General features: G+C 32.8%; 1 protein-coding gene across 1 annotated transcript; it reads left to right on the top strand.

The window, feature by feature from the left end:
* Window positions 1-5,870: 5,870 nt before the first annotated feature.
* Window positions 5,871-19,093, top strand: LOC143557197 (putative WRKY transcription factor 57). The gene is made up of 4 exons (XM_077046325.1): window positions 5,871-6,229; window positions 9,732-9,875; window positions 10,971-11,385; window positions 18,860-19,093. The coding sequence occupies exons 1-3, from the start codon at window positions 5,871-5,873 to the stop codon at window positions 11,374-11,376; spliced, it is 909 nt and encodes a 302-aa protein (XP_076902440.1). The 3' UTR covers window positions 11,377-11,385; window positions 18,860-19,093.
* Window positions 19,094-21,984: the final 2,891 nt, after the last annotated feature.

Below are 21,984 nucleotides of genomic sequence, written 5' to 3' on the forward strand. Positions count from 1 at the left end.
GACCTTTACTAAAGACGTAAATAAATACAATTAAATGATTGGGTGGTTTCATGTCGATATGACCATAAAATGGTCACTACCTTACGTTTAGCAACTTGAGGACTCAAGAAACACGATACAATATTGTGATAGACCACAATATTAAGATAAACGTGCCATGAATTAATATTGCAACTATGACATGCTCCTTTATATGTAACTTCATGCTAGTCGATTATCTTCAGCAGTACCCACAACTGCTCTTGTTGCTGTATCTTGTGAAACTATTTCGTGAACGGAAATTAATTGTTTTTAGAAAACTTTGTCAAACACGTGACATCAGTCAAACTTTAAGTTTTGATTTATTCAATTTTAACAGCTGAAGATCGTGTGGTATATACTAATTTAAAGTCCCTTATCTTGTTTTATATTATTGTATTTTTTTCCTTCTTAAAACTATATTGCATTATAAGAAAAATGAAAAAAAAAATACTATTACACCAAAGGTACCAGACTAAGATAATCGCTTTTGATCGATTTGTTTTCCCATAATATGGTTGATTTAATCTTATCTACGACTTTGGCCGATGATTGTTATCGTTGTTGGGTACTTTATCATTTTGACCCTTCCAAATACATCATAATATCCTCATAAGTATCGCTCGTGCTAACTTCTGTATGAATTCAAAAGCGTTAAGACTTTGAAAATTCAAGAATCTCTAATACCAACCTTCATTGTTGCTTAAATGTATTCCAAACCCCTCTTTAGATGTGGATTGAAGTCGTCCACGTTGTTTTTAGTTTTGATTTAAAATTAATATCTTACTTGTTTGTAATTAGAGGTTTAATAAAGTTTGATAAACGTTAATTAATGACTATTAAAGAAAACTGTTACCCTATCAACATCAATGAAGAGTGCTACACTACCCAACTAAAAATATCATGAATTAATTAAATCATATGGATTATAAGTTAACGGACACATAAGTTACACGTGATATATCTTTACCGAAGAACGTAAGCATTCTATATTGTACACTTACCTGACCTACTTCTAAAATCTTACATCTGCACTTTGCATGATTTGATCCCACAATCACTCAATCAGGTTAAAGAGTAGGTCACTTTACCACCAGGTTATCTCCTTAAAACATAAATTGTTTGTGTAAGTCTAATAATCACAACAAATCATTTACCAAATATCAATGCCTTTAAATGTTTTTTTTTCTTCTTTTTAAACTAATGAAGTATTTTTGTAATAGAAGTTTAATCTAACTATGCCATTTTCTGGTCCAAATTTCAAGTGAGTATACTAAAACAATGTGAAAAAACTGAAAACTAATTAAACATCTCTACAATAATAATAATAATAATAATACTAAAAAGGAGCGATAAAATTACAACAAAATTATGGTTAAATCAAAATTACGCCAATCTAACAAATCAAGAGCAAAATTATTAGCTCTATTTCTAATCCATAAGAATTCGTTATAACCTTGATGTCTTCATGGATTTTGGATAGACACCGCCTTAGTGTTGGCGATTTTATTTCATTAATTCGTGCCAATCAAATACACCAGGAAGCATGAACCAGAATCACCTTTGCAAACAAGTCTCAACACAATTCCAGACCTCCTGAAATAATTTCCCGGTTATAGGAAGCACCTTACACCTCCGTCCCAACGTGCCCAAACATATCGTGCTACTTCACAACCCGCAAATAATTGATCCGACAATTATGATGCTTTCAAACAAATCGAACAAATCAAACAAATCCTTAGAAAACTATTGTATAAAGTTGGATAACACAATGTAATCTTTACAAAATTGGAAAAAAAAATAACACAATGTAATCTAACAAGATTACTAGAAATGATTAGTATTTTCTACATAAAAAAAAATCTATGTCACGTTTGGGAAAAAGTTAAAAATCCATGACATGACTAGTGAGTTATTAGTGGGTAGGGTAGAAAATGAAAAGTTAATTAAAAGCCAAAAGAGGTATGAAAAGTTGGAAACTCAACTACGTAAAGAAATAGAAACTGTAAAGGCTTTTCCGACACTTGAAAACACATTTCCAGTTATTTTCACGTTCCTGTTTTATTTTTAACAAAAATGTTACGTTTTGTTTAAGAGGCTTGCACCTCTAGCACTTGGGTTCCACAATAACTGCTTACATTTAGTTAATCCTGTAAAAGTTCAACGAATTTTATTTACTAAATCCAATTTTGTTGTTTCATAAACTAATATATATTTAATAAACTGGCGTTACATTATGCATACCCTTTATGATCATCTGTCCAAACTCCAACATGTAGAATACCAAAGAGTCTGATGCTAGATCAGACTCACGATGACACGACCTAATATATGACAATATTGTTCTAATTATTGTATCCTTGAAAACAAACACATTTGTCTTAGGGAATACCTGAAACATATATGTTTTGAGAGAATTGTGTTGAACACGGATCCTTAGCTAACCCTAACATGTTAGTTTGTTCATTACTCGCAGTCGAAGATGCTAGACATTGTAGTTATTCTACTTTGTTAATTATTATATTTAAATTTCAGGTAATTCGAAACAGTATTGCACTGTTTATCCATCCATCATTATCGCCATCCACAAACATCGCTATCACACCGCTAACACTATCATATCTATCCTCTCCGTCATAGCTACCACCGCTACCACCCTCAATAACAGATGAATCAATTTCATACTTTTCTCTATACAAACAATCAACCTCAAGGAGAACAACTTTTAGTTATAACTTAATGTAACCCGAATTAAATTATTACTTTAAAAAATGATTTATTTTAACCTGTCATAATTTTGAAAAAGATAAATACATTTAACTTTAAGAGGGCATTTCGAGAATATTTAATCTAGTTTTCAATATAAATTATATATTAGTCATTTTTTTCCATTTATGCACGTCGTTTACTACAATGAACTGATTGACTTTATTTAGTTACAAATATCATCAGGCTGGCTCAATGTTTTTGGGGGCCTAAAATAATGTATAAGAAAACAGCACCTTGTTGTAAAAGGGTCAGCGTACTTTCACTTCAAATAAATCAAGATATTGTCATCACATTTTTATGCAAATACAAAAGTAATGCAATTTCCCACATCTCGTTCAAATTGCATACACCAATCCAAATCCCAAATTATAGATGTATAGTTATTAATCTTGTTTTAAGCCCTAGCTTCATTTTACTATTTCTAGAGCCGACCCTACACATCGCTTGCTATAACAAATGTTGATACTGTAACACAGAATTGATGCATACCAACTTCATTATCGCCTTAACGTAAAGTTTTCGTGTGTAAACAGATGATTCGAAATTAGGTTCGATACGTGAGATCAAAAACGAATAAAGCCTAAATCCAAGGTGTGGTTACAAATATTAAACCACTAGACAAAAGTTACAAGCCAATTGGTTTCAAAACTAACTAGAAATGGTTAATCCGATTTGATTTGATTTGATTTGATTTGATATAAAATTATGGTGTATGTCACTATGTCCCTATAGGCCTATAGATGTAGCAAGTGACTTACGTGTACATTCCATGCGCGTGGTATTAGATTAACGGACAACCTTTAAGGCTAAGGGGTGTGGGGGGCTCTAATGGGGGCTCCAGTGGGGGCTTCAGCCAATAATATTATGACGTGTGGCAGAGAGAGAAACTGGATAAGGGGGGTGTTGGAGCCCCTGGCCCTGGTGTGGAGGGGCTCCAGCAGAGGCTCCAGCGAATTTTTTTTTTATTTTTTTACATACGCGTTCAACTCTCTTTCTCTCTACTTTTATTATTATTATTCACACTCTCTCTCTAGAATTTAACACCCACTAGCTGTCTGTCGTTGTCTTCTTCTCTTCTACATCTTCTTCTAACACCACACACACACAGTAATTATAATTACATCTCTTACACCTCACTCTATCTTCTTCTTCTTTTTGATGATTCAATGGATACCAAAGGACGACTTATTGCAGGCTCTCATAACCGTAACGAGTTTGTTTTAATCAATGCTGATGAAGTCGGACGAGTAAGTCAACTAAACTAAACCCTAATTTTATTATTATTAATTAAATTATTGCAGGCTCCAACGGCTCTTTAACGGCTTTTTTCTCTCTCTTCTCCCGCGACCAGCCTCACGCCTGCCTGGATTTCCGCGCTAGCGCCCCGCTCGCGCCCCGGTGGTGTGGTGTTAGCGCCCCGGGGCGCGAGCGGAGGGGCTCTAGCGCCCCACACCCCTCAGCCTAATCCTTCTATTCGCTTCTTCTCCGTACTATTTAAATGTTGACACCTATTTTTTAATATTATCGTTTACCTATTCATTCATATAACTTTCACTAGAAGCAAAAGTAAATTATTATTAAATCCCAGTAATTAAATTAAACAAATAGTAAAAGGTATAAAATAGTAAAATACCAATGATATCATTTAGTGGTAGCCTGCTTGTTTATCTTATGAGAGGTCGTTGGCTCGGGATTTGGCTCTTACGTCGATTTGATGGTTTAGGATTTCCTTCGCAAAGGGTGTTTTCAAGTTAAGAGCTGAAGTGTTCAATAACCGGGAACAGTGGAAATATCGTCATAGGCAGACTTGAGAAAAAATGTTGTTAAGAAAAAGAAAATAGTCAAAATCAAGAGGATATATTCACCGACGTTTCTCAAACTGCTTATGTTAAAACTCGTTGGAGTGTTGACTTTTAATCGTTAAGTCGGCGGCATATTAAGGGGGTGTTTGGGTTTCCTTATTTTTACCTCCTTATAACTTATTCACTTTTATAGATTAAAATAGTATTTGGATAATATAACTTATTAAACATTTTAAAAAAGTATAAAAAAAGAGTTTTCATAAGTTAGAATGTTGTAACTTATGAAAAACTCCTTATATAAGGTATAAGGAGGTGTAAATAAGGAATCCCAAGCACCCACAAAAACAACTATATTCTGCCACTTGACTTAAAACCGGTGGTTCGTCTTTGTTTAAGAAAGGCGTTGTCCAACAGGTAATAAACGTTAAGTCACATATGTTTTTATTACTATTAAATTTCTAAACAATTAATGGTAATAAAAAGCGAAATTTAGTAGATTCCAAGGTAAAACCTGATATGTAATTTCAAAATGAAATGGCTTTTGACATTTTACAAAATCATGGCAGAAAAATGATTTTAAAAAAATCTTGACTGGTAATTCAAACCAGATAGATCGACAGTGACAAACCTGCCAATAGGCAAATCACCGGAGACAGTAAATGCATGAATCTTGCTAGATCCGATAGTTTTAAAAACAAAACTATCGAACCGATGGTGTTTACATATCCGACTAGCTTTTAATACCCTCAACTTAATACCTAATGGTTTAAGTACACACCACTGTCGTTTATGCATTTAATGCCACTGTACAACACGCCACCGATGTTAAAGAAACGTGACATCCCCTTAATAGACGTTAGAGAAAAGAGTAACGGTGTCCATGTAACCTCAACCAGTCACAATTTGTTTATGTTATGTAACTTTTTAATCAAACCACAACATATGATTAAATAAGTTACTTAACGCTTAATGCTTACATGACAATGACATAAAGAAACTTTAAACCCCGTATTAATAAACGATAACGTATAGTCTATTTGCCAAACCTTTCACTAGAAGAAAAAAAATAAATAACTATTAAATTCCCAAACTAGAAAATAAATACATTAAATAATAATAATAATAATAATAATAATAATAATAATAATCTAATCAAATTGTCGACTAGAACCTCTTTTAACAGAATATTACGCGTCCTCTTTCTCTCTCACGCACACACACACTCTCTCTCTCTCAGAAAAGCTAAACCCTAGCTTCAATATCTTTCTCAGTGTATGAAATATGGAAGATGATAAGAATAGTATTAATCCGGTCACCGGCGGATTCTCCGGCGACTCAACATGGACGTTTCCGGCAACCGATTACAACTTCGGAGAAGAAAGCAGCGTGTTAAATGACTTCAGATGGAGCTTCAATCCTGCAGCACAGTCGATTTTCGATCGGATTGAATCCGACGGTGCAGATTTAGGTGTTGATGGTAGTGAGGTGCAAGTGGATGAAGCAGGGGATGTGTCCATGTCTCATATGTCTAATCCGTTGGTTTCGGTATCAACGAGTTCATCAGAGGAGCGAGTAGAGTCTTCTACGGTTTCAGCGGACGCTGTTTCCGGTGGTAAACCTTCAACATCGTCGGATCGAGTGTGAGTTTATATATATAGTTGTTGATGAAGTATTAATATTGATAATTATTATGGATGCGATGATGAAGATGAAATCAACCACACCTCGTTGTCTTATTTGTTTGGTGGTGTCACTAGAGTGACCACCCACCGATGCTCAAGTCAGTATTTGACTTATAAAACGTGACCAAGGGGTTACGGACCGAGACCGAGAAGTGACCACCCACCAACGCTCAAGTCAGTATTTGATTCACCATCATATGACGTGACCAAGGGGTGGGATGACCACCCACTAACGCTCAAGTCAGTCTTTGTATTTCATTCACCACCATAAAATTATATATTGAGGAGGAGGTTCTTATTGTGATGGAACTTTAGCTTTAACTGGTTGTGACCAAGGAGCTACCGGTTTTGCTGGGCCAGGAATGCGCAGCTTATCAATTTATCTGGTAAACTACTAGGTAGCCCGTAGTATTCTACGGCAGGAGCAATGAATCTATTTGAAGTGGCTTATTTCGCACCAGAATAGCCTATATATTTTTATGATGTTAGAATGAAATATTGACTTGACTTTAGCGTCGGTGATCTGAGACTCCGGTCACTTACCCCTTCTAACGAGTATATGTGTTTTGAAGTTTATTTTCATGATATTGAATGAAATATTGACTTGACTTGAGCATCGGTGATCTGAGACTCCGGTCTCTTACCCCTTCTAACGAGTATTTGTGTTTTGAAGATTCGGTGTTAGACAACAAAGACGAGGTGTGGTTGATTTCTTCTTCATCATCGTTGAAGCATCTACGGTTTCTGGCTTCATATCCGGATTTGCTTATTCTAATAATTATTATTATTATTATTATTATAATTGTACTAATAAAAATAGTATTACTTACTTTCTTCTCACGTGTGTGTTTAACATCACAATTTCATTATTTCATAAACATTATGCTAGTGCATAATAATAATCATTTCATTTCACTATTTCGGTGCTTGTTTATCATGAAAATGGTGAGTGAATAAGTGAATATTATTTTTAACGAATAATATGTTAACGAATTTGCTACGAAAAGCTGCTAAAGCAAGTTGCAATGGCATTTTTGTGATTTACTTGGAATCCAAGGGCTGTTTAGTTATACACCTAGCTAGAAAGCATCAATTCCGCCGTTATACGGTGGTAGCGTGCTGGTTTTGGCTTTGCTTTCTACATAAAATGACGACAGTACGAGTCAGTTAGTGATAGTAAGAAGTTAGAACACTCTTTTACCCTACGGGTTTAACCTGTACCGTATTTTACCGTAACGTATAACATACAGTATTCAACGTATATGTATTCGTGTATATGGGATATGATCTGCATATACCACCCTTATGGTGACTGTACAAGTGTATATGACTCGTATAGGGCTATAGTGTTATACGGGCTGTATAAGTCATGCATGACTGACAAGTGTACCAAGAGGACACACGAAGCAGCTTTTTTTATGTCCTATACGGCTCGTATAGCTTCGAGTCGTACATGTCTTCAACAACTCAGGTCTATACAACCCGTATAGCCTTATATGATACGTATAAGCAAAAAGTGTGTGAAAATCTATAGTGGTGTATAAAGATCATATGCCATATGTGTGTGTGTGTGTGTCGGGGGATACAATGATACATCATTTGAGAAGTCATTTGAATTGCGAGAACTTAAGAGATTGATCTTTGTTTAACTGACTTTTATTTTTTTTTCATATGTATTATATGTAAGTTATATCTACGAAAATTAAAAAAAAATACGTGAGTCAACTATAAAAATAGGTGTGGCGAACATCTACATATATGCGTGAATTTTGTAATTTAAATATGTATAATGAACATGTAAATGTTCGTTACATCGATCTATGCAAATTATAGTTTGTCACACATATATGTAAACGTTCGTTACAACTATTTTTATAGTCGATTCACGTATTTTTTTCTACTTGATTTCGTAAATGTAACTTACATATAATAGATACGAAAAAAAATATTGTTAAACGAAGTTCTTTCAAGTTGTTACAACTCAAGTGAGTCGTCAAATCTCATTTGTGTATATGAATATTGTTTGGAAACAAAAAGTATGTCTTAATTTTGTACTTGTTCTTAGTTTTCTTAGAAGTATTCTTGTTTTTAGTCTTTTACAATATAATCTTTGTAGCAAAATCAAAATTACACTCTATATTTACCAGTTTAGCAAACTACTTTTCTTCTTATGGTTGGTACAATATCAAAATATATTGTAATCATTTTTCATGTATAACATATATTGACATGCTAGTAACATACCTTTTCTGCAACTTTTCTAAAACAAGTAAATTATGATTGTCTTTATTTCAGGAACATGTAAATCGTTAGACACTGATTTTTGCTTTTTAATATTGCACATGTGGCTCCGTATAATTTGCATAAAAGTTACTAAACATAATGCATCTAATCAAAGTGTTTGTTGTCACATATATTTCCTAATAAATGAGACTGAGACTATATATATATAACCGTTATATTAAACATCATCTCACTAGTGTCCGACATTTAAAATCAATCATAATAGATCTAGTTTTTATTTATGTCTTGCATATTCATAAACCTTTTGGTTTAGTATGTTTTTTTGCATAAGATGTAGCTTTCTTTTTGTGTATTATTGATTTGTTTCATTGTCTTTTGGTTCTTGTATCCGTTTTTTTCGCGAATGTGACCTTCTGTTTTGTTGTTTCATGATAATTTTGTTTTGATTGAAAGCTGTTTATCCCTTGGCTGTCTTGCACTTGTGCGTGAAAATCATCGATCGACCATTCTTTACAAAGTTATTTACTTAATTTGTTCTTTTATATGGTTGCATAAATGTTATTGTTGATATTAAGTTTATTAACCACTAATAAATGAATTTGATCTTTCAATGCATACTTTCCAGTTTCCACATGCAACAAGCCAACAACTTTATAGTTAGGGGTCATTTTTTCTATTTGTGCATGTTCTTTAACAGAATATATATGTAGGGGAAGGTTTACGTACAAATGAAATTAACGTGCTAAACGTGAGAATCAAGTAGAGTAATTATGTAATTACATCATAGAGTAATTATTATAGAGTAATTACATAATTACTCTACTTGTATAGAGTAATTATTATAGAGTAATTACATAATTACTCTACTTGTATATATAATTACTCTACTTGATTCTCACGTTTAGCACGTTAATTTCATTTGTATTTGATCAAAACCCTATATATATATGCATAATGAAAACAGTTGCAAAAATTGATGCTTTTTTATTACCTCTTTAATATCATTTTAAATTACTTATTTGAGGAGTTAAAGCTAAAAGTTCAATTAAATAGTTGTTTTTTGATAAGTAGTTAATTTACTTAAGCAGTTAATATATATAAAGTAGCATTTATTTAAACAATGAATGAAGTTCTTTGAACTTATTATATTTAACCTTTTCTGTTGTATTTATGTATCATCATTTTACTGATTAAAGTTGGTTGAAATAATTTTCAGGGGTAAGGTTAAAAGGAAGGGACCGAAAAGAATTCGTCAGCCGCGTTTTGCATTCATGACCAAGAGTGAAATTGATCATCTTGAAGATGGTTACAGATGGAGAAAATATGGACAGAAAGCTGTTAAAAATAGCCCTTTTCCCAGGTTTGCATTTCTAATGTTTCTATTATAAGACATGCTATAATTAATCACTTATATATTTGCTTATTTAATAAATCTGTTAGCTTCATGCCCTCATTATTTTGATAATAAAGGTTATAAAGCCAAGTAAAATGGAAATTGCTTTTTAGTCCTAGTCACATTTTATGTTCAAGATATCATATATCCCTGGTTGGAACCTATGCAGCTAATTACGCAGAAAAATATCGAATATCTGTCAAGGACTGGTATTTGAGATATCGATTATCACGGTGGGATATTCATAATTTTAATATCATGAAAAATTTATATATAACATTTTAACACTAACAACTGTAGCAAGTATGAACTGATTAAAACTTACAACACTAACATTAAACACCAAAAATTGATAATAAAGACTTAAAACACTGATATCGGGAATATCGGTAGCATCGCTGATATTACCGATACTACACATTGACTGCATAGGTTGGAACAGTGGATCTGTTTCTAACAAATAATACATATACTTTTGATATATACTTCAAAGAATCTCAAAATTTTAGATATTAGTCACATTTTATGTTTCAACCAAACAATCATGGGTTGCCAATGACTTTTAAAATTTAACATTTCTTTTGGGATTTTGTTAAAAAAGTTGTCTCTATAATAGTAATGTTATTCTCATGTAACATTGTCTAAATTAGTGTAACTCAGTTATTAGTAACCTAAGTATATATACATACATGAGGTACTGCAAAAAGAATGAGAAAGACTACTTTACAGATAAGGGTAATTTTGTATGCGGTACTGAGAAATTTGTTACCCGACGCCAAGGTTGGAATACTACGGTATATAAAATTATAATGAAGTTTACATAGATGAAAACAAAGTTGGTTACTCGATCGAAATACAAATCGGACCATTGCATATGAGAATGCTTGAAATTACATACCCAAAATGCTTATCAAGTACTTTGTGAGAAAAAAAAGGTGTTTTAAATAAATAGGTGTTATTAGAACTACATATATGTTAGATTATTACTTATTGTCTATTTTGTGATTTGAACAAGTCGTTTCGAAAAATATGTTCTAAATAATATTCACAATTCTTTTGAAGGAGCTATTACCGTTGCACAAACAACAAATGCACGGTTAAGAAGCGAGTTGAGCGGTCATCAGAAGACCCTACAACTGTAATCACAACATACGAAGGCCAACATTGCCATCACTCCCTAGGGTTTCCAAGAGGGCTAATACCTCATCATGATCAAGGTATTTTTGCAAGACAATTGGCCCCAAATTCCTTAGCTTTGAATCCACTCAACTATTCTAGTTCTAGAACACAATTCCTTGATCAAGTGCGTGCTATTGGCGCATCGCAACCCCAACCGCAGCCACAAGCACCACCTAATGAATCAGGAGATCATTTTTCTAACAAGATAGCTCAACCGTCCTCTCAAGATTCTCATAAAGATCAAGGATTACTCGGTGATATAGTGCCTCCAAGAATGCGCAATCAATGATGTATTAAGGTATGTGCTTTCTTCATCATTAAATTTAGCTCTTGTTAATATACATTTTTTTAATTAACAAAAAGTGGAAATACTTATAAATCTAACCTAATAATTAGTAATATTCTTGTTGATAACTTATTAAATAAATTTGTTCTTAATTAAGATGGAATTAAGATCGCCTAGAGACTAAGGGCAAACCTAATTTGTGAGGCTCCTATATGTTAGGTATTAAATAGAGGCCGTTAGATATACAAACTGGGATATGAAATACACAACTATCAAATTAAGAGTTTATCTCCTTCTCTTATGTGATTCTTCTTCGTCTACAATCTCTAGCTTGATTATCATTTGTATCGTAACACTATATGCATGGGTCTGGGTGTCAGACTGAATTGAGTCTGGTTTACGCGTCCATATTCTACATTTCTACAAAAAAGGCTGTTTCCACATATGAAACCCTTGATCACCTAGAGACTAGAGTATCTTATTCAAAAAGTCCATACTTGGTAGTTAGTCAGGACAAAAGGTTCTCCTAGTGTCAATTTTCAATTTTGTGATGAAATAGAAAAATAAATTAATTTGGACATAGAATCCTATTATATATGTTTTGTCAAAACACAAGATCATATCTTGTGAATGTACGTGTTGATTTTGGTTATTATAATAACTAGTGGTCAAAAACATATTATATAATTAAAATATGAATGTGTGGAGTGGGTGAAAAGTCACACAATGCTCATTTACAATGTGTATGACTTTTAAATTGTTTTTTTTAAAAAATAAGTCCATCATTGTAATTTCTTATTACTCTCTTTATCATAATTAACGTATCAGTTACTTTACATAATAGAAAAATACGATATTTTTAGTCTATCCTTAGACGTACGCTAGCTTCACCAACTATTTAATTGTCTAACCGGTTAAGATTGCTACATTTAGCCAATACAATCATGTTATCAAAAGTCTTTCTATTAACATTCTGGTCCAATGACACGGCGATGATGGTTAACGTTTGGAATCATTGAGGTCTCAAGTTTGAAACCCGATTCAATGGGGTTTTTTTACAGTGATGTGTTTCCTCCTTAATTTTGTTATTGGGTGAGTCAGATTTAGAGCGTTAAAATCAGTATGGACGGTTAACATCCCGTCATAGGAAGACATATACGGGAATTGAAGGTAGTTTCAAACGCTATTAAAAAAAAGAAAATACAATGGGGTCTTTGACTAGTCAAATAGTTTTAACTTTATAAGTAGGGCATATCAACATATGTATGGTTAGTGAAACATCATTAAGAAAAGATTGCACACCAAATTTCTTAATTACTAAGATAATATATATGTACTTATGGTTGATGCACCTTTACAAGCAAGCCAAAATGAATGGTCCTAGTTAGTTATAGTCGACTAATTAAGCTAGTTGTACACAAGTGGTATTAGCCAACACATGTATGGTCCATATGTGGTCCTAAAGAATTTTGCGTGTAATGATTGTACATTATCTCATGAATGTATTAGAACACATTATGGTTGCTATTATATAACCTTTTTCAACGTGTTATTTTTTTAATAGGTTCATAACAGTTTTTATTTGTCTTTAATTATGAGCTAGATCCTTTAGGTTACCCACTAAGAGCATCAACATTGGGATAAGCCTTAAGGCAACTTTATAATATTTTAAACACTTTAGCTAAGAGATAATATGTTCAAAGTTCTTTCAAGTTTGAAAAACTTAGGGGCTAGTTGACAACTTTGTTCTTAGTTATTAAAAGTCTTGGCGAATTAAGAGATAACCTCTAAATCAGTCAATAAGTTTTTAATATTAAGTAGCTTTAATAATCATTAAGATATTAAGACACATCTTTTAAGTGAATAAAACACTTTCTATCTTTGACCAATTTAAAGGTAGCTTTTTTAGTGAGACTACTAAACAACCTTTTATTCTGATTTTATTGAAATATAAGACAATGTATCATGTCACTATAATATCATTTTGCTTTAATGGAGCTCAAGTCATTTTTTAAAATCATGACAAATAGATTTTTATGGTTAACTTTATGACTTGTGAGTACTCTCTAGGTTAATTGAAAATTTTAGTTAGTTTGTTTCTTTAATTCAATTTGGCACAAAATGTTGCTCTACAAGAAAAGTTCTATGAAAAGTATTAGTGAAACAAAAAGTGTAAATATTGGATTTTTAGGGCCATTTTATAGATAGTGGTAAACTGTTTATTTTTTACCTACATATTTTATTAACTGTGAATAAAAGGTACAATATTTAACTTAACACTTTATGTCAATTTTTTTTTGTCTAAATCAATTACCTCACATTTCTGTCTTTCACTTTTATCTATAGTGGACTTTTACCCTCTATGTATGGGTAAAACATCTAAACAACTTTAGAAGCACCCCCTTTTAACCCTTTTTACATATCATTCTCCAAATCATAATTATGACAATGACACAAAGTTATAATGTGATCATGTTATGGTTTCTATAATACTTTGAAAAATGTTTTTCTTTACAAGTTCTCTTCCAATGGGATGCACTTTTCACAAACTTAGTTTGATATAATTTCTTAATACTTAAGGATATTATTTTCAAAGGTATTGCTACCTTTTTCAGAAGGGAACTAATTCTATATACTTGATACGTGATTTTTAAATCCAATTTAGAAAGCATGCGGATGATGCTAGCTTTGAGTCAGAAAAGATAACATTTTAGAACAATATCAAAGATTTTGTTTGGTAAACTTATATAAAAAGTTCATTTTTAAAAGCCACTTTTTCATCACTTTTTTGCAACAATTGTGTAATTTATATTAATGTGATATTTTAATCAAATCTGTAATTAAATATAAACAGAAGAGAGGTTCAAAACCTATCAGAATTTAAAAATTTAAACTCTACCATGTATATTGTTGGGTCAGATTCCTACACACACACACAAAAAAGAAAAAAAAAGTATAGGCAAGGACAAAGCTGGCAATATTATAGCCATGATGAAGGTGTTATAATTGGTTAGTATTGCACTTTAATAATTATAGCAATATTATAGCCTGGTTGGTTGGCTTTGGTTAATCAAATTAAAGTAAAAAAAAGGTTTTAAAAGTTTTTGTCTGCTTTAGTGTCACGAATTCATATTGTACACTTTACATTTTGGTCTTTGATTTAACTTTTATAATAAATGAGAAATGTTAACGTACAAATGAAATTAACGTGCTAATCGTGAGAATCAAGTAGAGTAATTATATATACAAGTAGAGTTTTTATATAATTACTCTACTTGTATATATAATTACTCTACTTGGTTTTCACGTTTAGCATATTAATTTCATTTGTATTTGATCTAAACCCTAATATATATATATATATATATATATATATATATATATATATATATATATATATATATATATATATAATATGTGTATGTGTGTTTTTTTTAAAGTCACAAGGTATAAAAAACAGGAAATACAAATACAAGGGAATAAAAAGTCAAAATATAATTAATCAAGTGCAATTAACCAACCAATAAATTGTTGCAAGCCACATGCAAACTCTACTTATAGTGTGCACCATAGCCTGATATTAGGGTTGGCAAACTCATCCTAGCTTTTTAATCATGCAACTTCTTAATTAGTAACCTTGTCCAAGAGACCAAGATTTTAACTTGGTAGATGGTTTTATACATGTTACAATTTAGTTGTGCATAGATTGGTTTGGTTATGAGCTAAAAGTTAACCTACAAATAGTGTCTTGATTTTTGTACGTTTTGGTTATACATAATTCCTTTAATTCGTTTTTGAAAAAAAAAAAGTAAATGCTTCGGTTAGTTTGGTCACCATCGGTTAATTGTAAACTTTGGACGTTGGTGAATTCGAGAAACAACACATTTTTCTATAAAAATTTTTTACTAAATTTTTATGACGTCTAATTTCAACAAATTTCAGACGCTTTATTTTTGTAGCAATCTTATGCATAAAATTGTTTTTCATAGTTACCATAATTAAACCGGTTATCAAAAGTTCATATCGGCCAATCAATTTTCAATTGACTTATGTTTCTAAGTTATTATTATTATTAGGGGGCAAACGAGTCGAGCTGAGCCCGAGCTCGATTAGGCTCGAGCTCGACTCGTTTAACTTATATGGAGCTTGAGCTTGGCTCAGCCCGTTTTGAGCTCTATTTTCAAAGCTCGAGCTCGACTCGTGAGTGGATTCTCAAGCTCGGCTCGTTTACTATTTATTAACTTTTTATACTTATAATTATATATATATATATATATATATATATATATATATATATATATTTATCTTTCAATTATAATTTTATATATAAAATTATATATGTTATTTAGTTATCTTTACATAATATTACATATATTAATTAGTACTAAATGGGTGCCCGCGCGATGCAGCTGGTGTTTGAACCTGTTAATCACGTACAAATATAAGTGTTTATGGTTCGGTTAAAATCTTGAAATCGTTTAAATCGATCATTGGTTTGACTTCTTTTTCTTTTTTACTTTCGGTTTGTTTGTCGGTTTTAAAATTTTCAAAACATAGTGAATGGTTGGTTCGCGGTTTCTATCGGCAACCGGCCATATGAAACCAGAAAAGACTGTAAATTAACCTAATTGCAATATATTTCCTTTTGTAATCTTTGTTCTTATTATTTCACGTCCTATATCTTTCATTAATATTTACCATTTATGTGGCTAAAATTATCATTTTTTATTTATGATCATCTCAAGTATCATATTATGTTGGTTTTTAATTAAAATTGATGGTATATTTAAATTATTAATTATTTTAAATAAATTTATTATTAAAGTTTAAACTGTGAAACCAAAATGGAACCAGGCCGTTAGTAACGATTATGTTTCAACTTTCAATGGTTGAGTTTGGTTTTGGACGACAAAAAATAATATTAACGGTTGGAATCATAAGTTTAACTTAAAAACCATCAAAACCGACACTGAACACCCCTACGTAACATATTAATTTATTTAAAATGAAAAAAAATTACAACAATATCATATCCAAATTAAAGAGAATAAAATGCTCGTTTTTATGGTGCAATTTGTTTATAAAAATATTAACGTATGAAAAGACTATACTCGTTTAAAAATCATTGGTGGGAAGTTAGTTTACAAGTTAAATTAAAAACATAATATGATTAAAGATGAGGGACCAAACTTGTAAGTTGAATGAATTGTGTTTAAAATACATGTGTACCCTTATTAACACATGTACCTCATGCTTTAAATGTTGTAAATTATTTAAAAATGGGTGTCTTAATTTGCCCTTGTTTGGTGTATCATATATAGTATAGATTATTAAATATATATTAAAAAAATTAAATAAATGGCAGGCACGTTTAGACTTGCGAGCTGGCTCGAGCTCGATAAGTGAAGCTCAGACTTGTTTATTAAATGAGCTTACTTTTAGGCTCGACTCGTTTACACCCCTAATTATTATGGTTCTTTATGTTATGATTGCCTTTTGTATTCATATGTTACATTTAAGTATCATGATCAATATGTTTTATTTTGATTTCCGGCATGTACATAAAATACAATCTTTTAAGAATTAGGCTGACGGGTGTGGGGGGCGCGAGAGGGGGCGCGAGTGGGGGCGCCAGCCAATAATATTGTGACGTGTGGCAGAGAGAGAAACTTGATAAGATGGGTGTTGGTAGTGGTGCTCGCGCCCCGGGGCATGGTGTGGAGGGGCGCGAGAGGGGGCGCGAGCGGTTTTTTTTTTATTGTTTTATAAATGTATTAAAAAAACGTATTATTAAAAAAAGTCATAAATTATTTAAAAAAACACACATTAATTAAAAAAACACATTAATATCTAAAAAAAAAATTAAAGTACTAAAAAAAAACATTATTCTTATTCTTCGGCTTGGTCTTCTTCGATCAACCTCTTCCGGATACGTTCCTTTTGTTTTTCCATCAGCATTTGGTCGACCGGATTTAGGTTACTGAAGTCTCTTGTAAGGAATTCCAAATCTCTCATTCTTTTTTTTTTCCTTTTTGTCATTAGAGACCACCTCCATGGTTTTGTTGAATTTATTGAGGGATTCAACAAGATCGTTGATGTTTACGGCTTCCCCCTCAGCCGGTTTTTTGCCCCTGGCGTCCCTTCCCAATGGTCGCCTCCTCGGCGGTGAAGACGTTTCCTCCCCCGCAACGTTTAGGTCGAATCCAACCCGGCAATCCGACCCGGCGGAAGTGCTGTACGCTCCAGACGAACTAGTTTTAGTCCGTTTCGGCCCTACTTCCGCATCAACGTCCGGCGCCACCAGCTCAACCCACTTAGAACACCTTCTCAACCTCTCCCACACCTTTACATCGTCCCACGTCTTCACCGTCCCATACCTCCGCAGGCACTCCTGCCTCCACTCTTCGACAGTGAAATTATAAACCGCCAAATCGTCACTGCCACTTGGTCTCATACGACCGGCGTTCCTGTTGAACAGATTAGTAAACAAGCCGACAAATTTTCTGATTTCGGTCCACCGACCCGAAATCATATCGGCGTTCCGCTCTGTACTCCCAACGAGCGAATAGAACGTCTTCCTAACCTTTGTCCAAAAGACCTTGCTCTTTTGGTAGTCCGCTGCAAAATGCATAAATAAATTTGTATGTCATTTAACTTTTTTATTTAACTTTTTTATTAAAAATCATTTTTAAAAACGTTAAAACAATTACCGCAACGCCGATCCTCAGAAGTGACTATCCAAGCCCGACACAGGGCTTCCTTCTCATCCGATGACCACGGAGTGATTTTCCGTTTCGTCCTTCCGGTCGAAGCCGAACCCGACCCGTTCGTTGCAAATTGTTTTTTCCGGTGGACGCGTCTTCTTTGTCCCGCAGCTTCACCTTCTGGTTCTTGTGTCTCCGGAACTACAAAGTTAGGAGACGGTTGTATGTTGGATGGTTGAAAGCCGGATGGTTGTTGCGACCCCGAATAAAACATCGCTTGGTCCGGTGCCGACCATAAATCGTCGTAACTGTAATCTGATTCTAGGTTTGGGTACCAATTTCCAGCCATGTTTTTAAAAAAAGGTTTGGAAGATGGGGTGATTTTGGGTTTTGGGTGTGGTATGTGATATTGGTATGTGATATTGGTGTTGGTTTGGGTTTGATATAGGTTAATAGAGAGAAAAGATTGTATGTTATATTGTTGTGGGTTTGTGTTGGATATAGGTTAATATATAGAGAAATATTGTATGGAAAAAAATTTTTTTTTTTAATAAAAAACGAGCCCAAACGGCTCTATTCACGCAACCCAAGAAACCTTCACGCCATTCTCAGCCGCTAGCCCATCCGCGCCTGCCTCTTTTTCCGCGCTCGCGCCCCTCTCGCGCCTCGGTGGTGTGGTGCTCGCGCCCCGGGGCGCGAACGGCTGTCCTCTTGCGCCCTTTCTCGCGCTCCACACCCCTCAGCCTTAGAGATTAATACTTTGCAAATTGGTTAATTTACAGGTTGTAACATCTTTTTTGTATCAACAAAACAAGATTACTGATCAAAGTTCACGGACATTTTAGGTAATAATATACAATATATAGGACGGTCCACTTTATAATCAAGCTCAAGATTTGATAATGATCAAATATATACCCCACACTAAAGGGTATTTTTGTAATTACCTAAGTTGGTCCTTGCAGGAGATTGCACTCACAGTTATCCCACCATATATAGAAGCATGAAACTTTTGACAGAGATGCACTCACATAAATGATTTTATGTGAGTCCACTACAATGCTTTCATTTCTCAATTCTTGATAGTTATCCTTTTTGAGAACATTAAATCTCGAAGACTTGTTTTTATGTTGTATTTACATTAAGTTATTATTGTGTTTTTCATTATAATACCATATGTTGTAACTAAATATCTTTTAAATATAGATTTATATATAGTTCTTATGTACCTATGTTTCTAACTTATAATGCATCTCCATTGCATGTGTAGCTTTGGTAATCTTGATATCTTTTGTGTCATCATCTATTGAAAATTTGTCTTTTGTTGATGAATCACTTTGATAAAAAAAATAACTGACCCTTTGTCATAATTTTTTTTTGTATTTCTAGAGTTCCGTAGGTGATGTGTTTGAAATCACCAAACGGATCTTTCACAAAAGTGTTGAGAATGTGAATGTAAACAAAAATTAAAATTTGTATTGGTAGCTGGGAATCTGCTGGTGATAATGTCATGACGCGTAGACAATAACATGTAATCACCTATCTTCTACATGTGATTTGAAATGGATAGAAACACTCTTGCTTTCATATTGTGAATGTTACTATTTTGTATTGTATCAAACTACATCAATATGTCAAACTATATCGTCATTTTCTCCAAATAATAATAATAATAATAATAATAATAATAATAATAATAATAATAATAATAATAATATAAAATCAAATCAAATTTCATGGACTTTGTATGATTTTCAACCCCACACAAGATTTGCTGCCTAGAGTGACATAGATAAAGTTAAACCTTTTATATGATTTTAATTTTTAACTTTGCTTTATCCATCTTAGACCCATGACAACAAAAATCATGGTACCACGTAAAAGGGAAATATAAAATCACTCACTAGAATTAAAGGAGTTTCATGAAAGTGGACACATCACTTATCTTATCTGTCTGAAAAAGTAGGAACTATTAGTGAACCTTTGGTTATATCCATAGACAAATTCAAGTTCAGGAACCATCAATAATCCACCAATGAAAATTCATGGGTTAAGACATTAGACACCATCAAGAATTCTCATTATGATGCGATGTTAAGGTGATTTAAGTGTTCAATAAAAGGTTAAAGGTTCAAACACCATATAGTATACGGTTAAAAAAAATAAAAAGATAGACACGATCAAGAAGCAAGGAAAATTTTGTTGATCAGTTCTTTATGTAAGTAATATAAAACATGATAAATATTAAACCTATGAAACTGTTACAGCATGAAGAGTAGTAACCGCAGCAGGGTATGATGTAGTCAACATGCTTGTCATCTTGATCAAGTTCCCCTTTAGGATGTATAGTTAAGGATGGTTAGGGTTCTTGAGAGGAACCCGGTTTAGAAGAGAGAGGAGACACATGATTTACTTATATGTGTGAGATTAGGTTATGATGTTAATTTATACTCTCTATATATACACCCAAGGGGAAACCCTTTATTAGCTATTAAGAGTAATATGGTCCATCAACAATTACCAAGCTAATATATAATAAGGTATAATTAATTATTTTAATCTATTATTATATAAATGATAATTATGGCCATATAAATAAATATATAATATATATATATTCTTACAAATTTTACCAACTGATCATCGACAAATGGTTTATCTCTTGGCTAAGAACTTTAAAAACCGGATGTTATGAGAGGAGAGAGTAGTGTTTTTAACATGTGTGAGTGAGTGAAAAAGAGAATGATTTATAGGCAATTGTGACATATATGGCATATCAAAACACATACACGCCCATTAGGCCATTTGTAATGGGCAAAGCTGTTTTAGAGAATCTATTAAAATTTTGAGGTTCAGAACAAGTATCAAAAAGGGTCTTTGAAATCACGTATTTAATTATGTGATAAATAAAACTATACTAATTTGGTTGTATTTCCGAAGTATAAAAAGGGCATTTAAAATCATTTTTTTAATTATATGATAAATAATATGACAGCTTTACTAATTTGGTTGAAGGACATTTGAAATCACTTTTTTAATTATATGATAAATAACATGACAACTTTACTAATTTGGTTGCATTTTTAATGTCCAATTCGAACCAAAACAAACAAAATATAATAATAATAATAATAATAATAATAATAATAATAATAAAGGTTACTAAAATAGCTAATATAAAACTCAAAAGTAAAAGTTTTCTATAAAAATAAATACCGCTAATTCTATAATAATAAAATACCGCTTATGGGAATTACCCAATACCTTTGTTTCCACTAGTACCACTATTTCCATTGCATGAAAGAGTTATTTTGTGTACTTAAGTTTTAAAGCAAAATTGTATATAAAATACATATACTTTTTTAATAATTTTGGGCCTCTTGGGAGAGTGGGCTTGGGTCCGTCGACCTTCTTGATCCCCTTCGAGCTGAGCCTGGTAGCGAGGTGACGCCGCATATCACCTTAGCATTTAAATCTCCGTCCAAGCTCGCCAAAACAAATGGCATGGGCGCAAAGGGCTTGGGGCATGGGCGCAAAGGGCTTGGGTCTTGGGGTCACTTTTTCCAACCAATCAAACCACAAAACTCACGTGTATAAAAACTAGTGAGAACTCTTATGCATATATGACAACTACTTTTTTATTTTCTAGTTAAACTACTAAACATCGCCATATGAATTATAGTTACTTATCACATATAAAAGTTGTGCGTGCCTTGTGCCTGATGGAATCATCGCCCCCTCTCATAGTCTCTCTACTGTTGTTTAATAATAACAACAAAAAACCTTACTTAAAAAAACATGTTCGACCAAATCCGCTCGCAAAAATCAACTCAAAAACCCAGGATATCTGCCGCTAATGTAAAAGATGTTGTGGGATGAGAGAGGTGTCAAAGATGCAAACTCGCCA

The sequence above is a fragment of the Bidens hawaiensis genome, unplaced genomic scaffold, assembly GCF_021521415.1.
Source record: "Bidens hawaiensis isolate Kalapana, Puna unplaced genomic scaffold, B.hawaiensis_p1.1 tig00018846_1, whole genome shotgun sequence".
Lineage (NCBI taxonomy): Eukaryota > Viridiplantae > Streptophyta > Magnoliopsida > Asterales > Asteraceae > Bidens > Bidens hawaiensis.

What these genes read in the sequence shown, in the direction of transcription:
- LOC143557197 (XM_077046325.1), top strand. Translation starts at nt 5,871, where the DNA reads ATGGAAGATGATAAGAATAGTATTAATCCGGTCACCGGCGGATTCTCC. An exon ending in TCAACATCGTCGGATCGAGT is followed by an intron (nt 6,230 to 9,731) that starts GTGAGTTTATAT and finishes AATAATTTTCAG; the next exon opens with GGGTAAGGTTAAAAGGAAGG. An exon ending in AAAAATAGCCCTTTTCCCAG is followed by an intron (nt 9,876 to 10,970) that starts GTTTGCATTTCT and finishes ATTCTTTTGAAG; the next exon opens with GAGCTATTACCGTTGCACAA.